Raw genomic sequence first — 6,488 nt, 5'->3', positions numbered from 1 at the left:
AATGAAGGTCGGTGAACGAGGGGTGGTGTGTGTCCTAATCTTTAGTTTTTTTTATATGGGGGGGTGAGGAAGTATATTCAAGAGTTTTGAGAGAAGGAGAGAGAGCCTGAGAAGTGACCCAGTTGTTGTTCGTCGATGATGACTGATTCCAGTGAGAACTGCGTAAGCTGGTAACTGTTTGGCAGAATGATAAAAGGGAAAAAGTTTAGTAAACTGTGAATAAAAGAAAGGGTTTACTAGGTTCAGTAGGGCTGAGGAACAAGTTAGCTGGGATGTAATGTAAAGGAAAAAAACTGGGAGAAAGTGAAGTGTTTTAGATTTTGGGGGAGTGGACTTGGCAGGAATGGAACCATGGAAGCGCAATGGTCATTAGGGTGAGGGAGGGAGTCGGGACCCTGACAAACAATGTAGAATGTGTGGAAGGCGCGGGAAACATAATTTGGGAAAGAGCAAAATTGGTAGTATGATGATTAGTAGTTCCAACAATTCATATGGCTCCAAAGCATGGGGTATAGAGAGGATGTGCAGGGAGAGTGCTTTGCGTGGAAATGTAATTTGACGACAAATAAGTGGTGAAGAGGTGTTTGATCGATTTAAAAAAATTTGGAACGGTAAAAGAAAAGTGTTCGATAAAAAGAGTTTGGGTTGAGATGGTTTGGACACCCGGAAAAAAGTGAGTGAGGAGGAAGGTTGCCCAAAGGGAATATGCATCAGTTGTGGAAAGAAAAAAGAAGAGGAGAGATCCAATTGGAGGTTGAAGCATCGAGTGAAAAAAGATTTAAGCCATCACATGTGTATGTGGGTGGGTTGGGCCATTCTTTCGTCTTTTTTCCTTTTGCGCTACCCGTTTAAAGGGGGGAAATAGCGACAAGGAAATAAATAATTTTATTATATATAATATATATATTATATATATTAATATATATATATATTTTTTTATTTATATTTTATATTTATATATTTTTTTAAAAACAATTCCCCATTCCAGCGTTAGCGAGGTAGCGTTAAGAACAGAGGACTGGGCCTTTGTGGGATATCCTCACCTGGCCCCCCTCTGTTCCTCCTTTTGGAAAATAAGAAAAAAAAAAGAAAAAAATATACATCGAAGAGACGAAGCTAGGACGCCATATATGTATATATGCATATATAAATGTATAGATATATATTATCCCTGGGGATAGGGGAGAAAGAATACTTCCCACGTATTCCCTGTGTCGTAGAAGGCGACTAAAAGGGAGGGAGCGGGGAGCTGGAAATCCTCCCCTCTCGTTTTTTTTTCAATTTTCCAAAAGAAGGAAAAGAGAAGGGGGCCAGGTATATAAGAGCAAGGTTATTAGGTAAGGTAGGGTTGAGGGTCAAGTCAATTGGGAGGTGAGTTTGAATGGAGAAAAACTGGAGGAAGTGAAGTGTTTTAGATATCTGGGAGTGGATCTGGCAGCGGATGGAACCATGGAAGAGGAAGTGGATCATAGGGTGGGGGAGGGGGCGAAAATTCTGGGGGCCTTGAAGAATGTGTGGAAGTCGAGAACATTATCTCGGAAAGCAAAAATGGGTATGTTTGAAGGAATAGTGGTTCCAACAATGTTGTATGGTTGCGAGGCGTGGGCTATGGATAGAGTTGTGCGCAGGAGGATGGATGTGCTGGAAATGAGATGTTTGAGGACAATGTGTGGTGTGAGGTGGTTTGATCGAGTGAGTAACGTAAGGGTAAGAGAGATGTGTGGAAATAAAAAGAGCGTGGTTGAGAGAGCAGAAGAGGGTGTTTTGAAGTGGTTTGGGCACATGGAGAGAATAAGTGAGGAAAGATTGACCAAGAGGATATATGTGTCGGAGGTGGAGGGAACGAGGAGAAGAGGGAGACCAAATTGGAGGTGGAAAGATGGAGTGAAAAAGATTTTGTGTGATCGGGGCCTGAACATGCAGGAGGGTGAAAGGAGGGCAAGGAGTAGAGTGAATTGGAGCGATGTGGTATACCGGGGTTGACGTGCTGTCAGTGGATTGAATCAAGGCATGTGAAGCGTCTGGGGTAAACCATGGAAAGCTGTGTAGGTATGTATATTTGCGTGTGTGGACGTATGTATATACATGTGTATGGGGGGGGGGGCATTTCTTTCGTCTGTTTCCTTGCGCTACCTCGCAAACGCGGGAGACAGCGACAAAGTATATAAAAAAAAAAAATATATATCTATGGAAGTAAGGGGAGTGGGGGAGGAATGGGATGTATTTAGGGAATCAGTGATGGATTGCGCAAAAGATGCTTGTGGCATGAGAAGAGTGGGAGGTGGGTTGATTAGAAAGGGTAGTGAGTGGTGGGATGAAGAAGTAAGAGTATTAGTGAAAGAGAAGAGAGAGGCATTTGGACGATTTTTGCAGGGAAAAAATGCAATTGAGTGGGAGATGTATAAAAGAAAGAGACAGGAGGTCAAGAGAAAGGTGCAAGAGGTGAAAAAAAGGGCAAATGAGAGTTGGGGTGAGAGAGTATCATTAAATTTTAGGGAGAATAAAAAGATGTTCTGGAAGGAGGTAAATAAAGTGCGTAAGACAAGGGACCAAATGGGAACTTCAGTGAAGGGCGCAAATGGGGAGGTGATAACAAGTAGTGGTGATGTGAGAAGGAGATGGAGTGAGTATTTTGAAGGTTTGTTGAATGTGTTTGATGATAGAGTGGCAGATATAGGGTGTTTTGGTCGAGGTGGTGTGCAAAGTGAGAGGGTTAGGGAAAATGATTTGGTAAACAGAGAAGAGGTAGTGAAAGCTTTGCGGAAGATGAAAGCCGGCAAGGCAGCAGGTTTGGATGGTATTGCAGTGGAATTTATTAAAAAAGGGGGTGACTGTATTGTTGACTGGTTGGTAAGGTTATTTAATGTATGTATGACTCATGGTGAGGTGCCTGAGGATTGGCGGAATGCGTGCATAGTGCCATTGTACAAAGGCAAAGGGGATAAGAGTGAGTGCTCAAATTACAGAGGTATAAGTTTGTTGAGTATTCCTGGTAAATTATATGGGAGGGTATTGATTGAGAGGGTGAAGGCATGTACAGAGCATCAGATTGGGGAAGAGCAGTGTGGTTTCAGAAGTGGTAGAGGATGTGTGGATCAGGTGTTTGCTTTGAAGAATGTATGTGAGAAATACTTAGAAAAGCAAATGGATTTGTATGTAGCATTTATGGATCTGGAGAAGGCATATGATAGAGTTGATAGAGATGCTCTGTGGAAGGTATTAAGAATATATGGTGTGGGAGGAAAGTTGTTAGAAGCAGTGAAAAGTTTTTATCGAGGATGTAAGGCATGTGTACGTGTAGGAAGAGAGGAAAGTGATTGGTTCTCAGTGAATGTAGGTTTGCGGCAGGGGTGTGTGATGTCTCCATGGTTGTTTAATTTGTTTATGGATGGGGTTGTTAGGGAGGTAAATGCAAGAGTTTTGGAAAGAGGGGCAAGTATGAAGTCTGTTGGGGATGAGAGAGCTTGGGAAGTGAGTCAGTTGTTGTTCGCTGATGATACAGCGCTGGTGGCTGATTCATGTGAGAAACTGCAGAAGCTGGTGACTGAGTTTGGTAAAGTGTGTGGAAGAAGAAAGTTAAGAGTAAATGTGAATAAGAGCAAGGTTATTAGGTACAGTAGGGTTGAGGGTCAAGTCAATTGGGAGGTGAGTTTGAATGGAGAAAAACTGGAGGAAGTGAAGTGTTTTAGATATCTGGGAGTGGATCTGGCAGCGGATGGAACCATGGAAGCGGAAGTGGATCATAGGGTGGGGGAGGGGGCGAAAATTCTGGGGGCCTTGAAGAATGTGTGGAAGTCGAGAACATTATCTCGGAAAGCAAAAATGGGTATGTTTGAAGGAATAGTGGTTCCAACAATGTTGTATGGTTGCGAGGCGTGGGCTATGGATAGAGTTGTGCGCAGGAGGATGGATGTGCTGGAAATGAGATGTTTGAGGACAATGTGTGGTGTGAGGTGGTTTGATCGAGTGAGTAACGTAAGGGTAAGAGAGATGTGTGGAAATAAAAAGAGCGTGGTTGAGAGAGCAGAAGAGGGTGTTTTGAAGTGGTTTGGGCACATGGAGAGAATGAGTGAGGAAAGATTGACCAAGAGGATATATGTGTCGGAGGTGGAGGGAACGAGGAGAAGAGGGAGACCAAATTGGAGGTGGAAAGATGGAGTGAAAAAGATTTTGTGTGATCGGGGCCTGAACATGCAGGAGGGTGAAAGGAGGGCAAGGAATAGAGTGAATTGGAGCGATGTGGTATACCGGGGTTGACGTGCTGTCAGTGGATTGAATCAAGGCATGTGAAGCGTCTGGGGTAAACCATGGAAAGCTGTGTAGGTATGTATATTTGCGTGTGTGGACGTATGTATATACATGTGTATGGGGGGGGTTGGGCCATTTCTTTCGTCTGTTTCCTTGCGCTACCTCGCAAACGCGGGAGACAGCGACAAAGTATAATAAAAAAAAAATATAATATATATATATATATATATATATATATATATATATATATATATATATATATATATATATATATATATATATATATATATATATATATTCATATATATATTTATATATATATATATATATATATATATATATATATATATATATATATATATATATATATATATATATATATATATATATATATATATATATATATATATATATATAGATAGATAGATAGATAGATAGATTGATACATACATACATACATACATAAATAGATACATAGATAGATTAGATAGATAGATATACCCTAATCTTTGGCAGGTACCCGTATCAGGGATCAATCGGTTATGGAGGATGAACAACTGGGCTGACTGTGAACGACAGCCGTAACCTGGATTCAGTTTTTTGTGCTCGTCATTTTGTGGTCTGTGAATACTTCACAGTTAAGAACGGTAGATTCTGCTCTATAGAGACCCATTTTCTAAATGACTTTCTTTATATCAGGGTTGTTTTGGTTGGACTGTCGCTACAACACTTGGAGACGTTTATACGCACGTATAAAGGAAAGAGGACGGAGCATATCGTTGGAGCTGTGAAGGTAAGGTTAGGTTACTGTTCCTGATGGTGTGGTATTGAGATAGACTAATTCCCTTCAACTGATGCTATACAATGTGGCTCTTGCATCTTGAAGGCTGCGCTACCTGAAGTAGCAGATGCCCTTTATAGTTAGAAACGAGGTATTGCATCTTTGCTTTAACTGACCATGATAAAGCCTTCTATATGCAGTTGGAGGCCGTTAACTTGAAAAGAAAAATTCATTCCGAAACATTGGACAGAAAAATCTATTTACAATAAGGGTCGGATTCGAACCCTGGACATGGCGCATGGCTACCTCGGCCATACAGAAGGTATAAGATTGAGACACTTGAAATCAAGAGTTTTTTCCTATATCCCAACCTAACTATGTTGGGCTAGATGTTGTGTATGATCTATCCCACAGTCTGGCACCGAGGGGGAGTGGGTGCTGTACATGAACCAGCTGTACTGGGGTCCGGGAGTGAGGCGTATCAACACCTGGTACCACCACAGGTTCACCCGCCAGTTAGACCTCTTCCCTGACAAAATGGCTGACTTTCAGGGCGCTGTGCTTAAGGTGGGTTGACAGAAGTTATAAAAAGACAGATATCTGTGATATCATGTTCATGTTATTATAACAGGAAACCTTAATAATGGTTACATAAATCAAGATAAACCGAGAAGAAAGGTAAGCTGCAATCATATCTGTTTTATTGAATTTTTGATATATTTTTGTCATAGATACAGTCGAGTCTATAATACCAACCGTCATTATGGGCTTATAACATGTCTCAGTATATCAACCGTTTATGTAACGATGAACTGTGTGGTGTTTAAGGTGTGATTGTGCTGATGGTGAGGGAAAACTACCCACAAGAGTATGCTCTCTCATCCCCAGGTGTCAACGTTCACCTATGAGCCGTGCAACGTCCTCCATCGTGCAGAGAACGGGACGGTGGTGTTACGCTACGGTGTGGATGTCTATTTAGTCAAGGCTGTGGCTCAGGCCCTCAACATAACTCTCGAATTTACGGAAACAGAAAATGGTATCTTTATCAACGCTATTTGTTCTCTGGGTTATTTCAGTCATCAATAATTCTCCTCTGTACAAACTTAATACAGGAGATGTCCAAGTTATTATTGCGTTTTTCGAATGAATATTTTCTTATATCGTTTTGTATGTGTATCTTCTCTTGTCTGTGCATAAGATTGCATATCATTCACACGTTTCTCACAGATATATCAAACTGATCACACAAGCCTTTCTAACCCCTAATAACAATGCCAACAAAGACATGATGGTATTCAACGACTATGAATAAACATCTGAACACTCATTTATAGTCATACACACACACACACACACACACACACACACATATTACCGCGATTGACAAAATAATTTCCACTCCATTCTTCCACCTCGAATTTGATCTTCCGCTCCACCTTGTTCCAACCACTTCTGACTC

General features: G+C 41.3%; 1 protein-coding gene across 1 annotated transcript in view; it reads left to right on the top strand.

The window, feature by feature from the left end:
* Positions 1–6,115, top strand: part of LOC139748785 (glutamate receptor U1-like) — an 83,614-nt gene extending 77,499 nt beyond the window's left edge. Inside the window, exons 6-7 of the mRNA XM_071662220.1 lie at positions 5,444–5,596; positions 5,918–6,115. Coding sequence (XP_071518321.1) covers positions 5,444–5,596; positions 5,918–6,115 — 351 coding nt within the window. The remainder of the gene's footprint in view (positions 1–5,443; positions 5,597–5,917) is intronic.
* The last annotated feature ends 373 nt before the right edge of the window (positions 6,116–6,488 follow it).

This window comes from Panulirus ornatus, chromosome 5 (assembly GCF_036320965.1).
Source record: "Panulirus ornatus isolate Po-2019 chromosome 5, ASM3632096v1, whole genome shotgun sequence".
Classification (NCBI taxonomy): Eukaryota; Metazoa; Arthropoda; class Malacostraca; order Decapoda; family Palinuridae; genus Panulirus; species Panulirus ornatus.
Note: the sequence above shows the minus strand (reverse complement) of the source record. Positions and strands in the feature narration are given on the sequence as shown.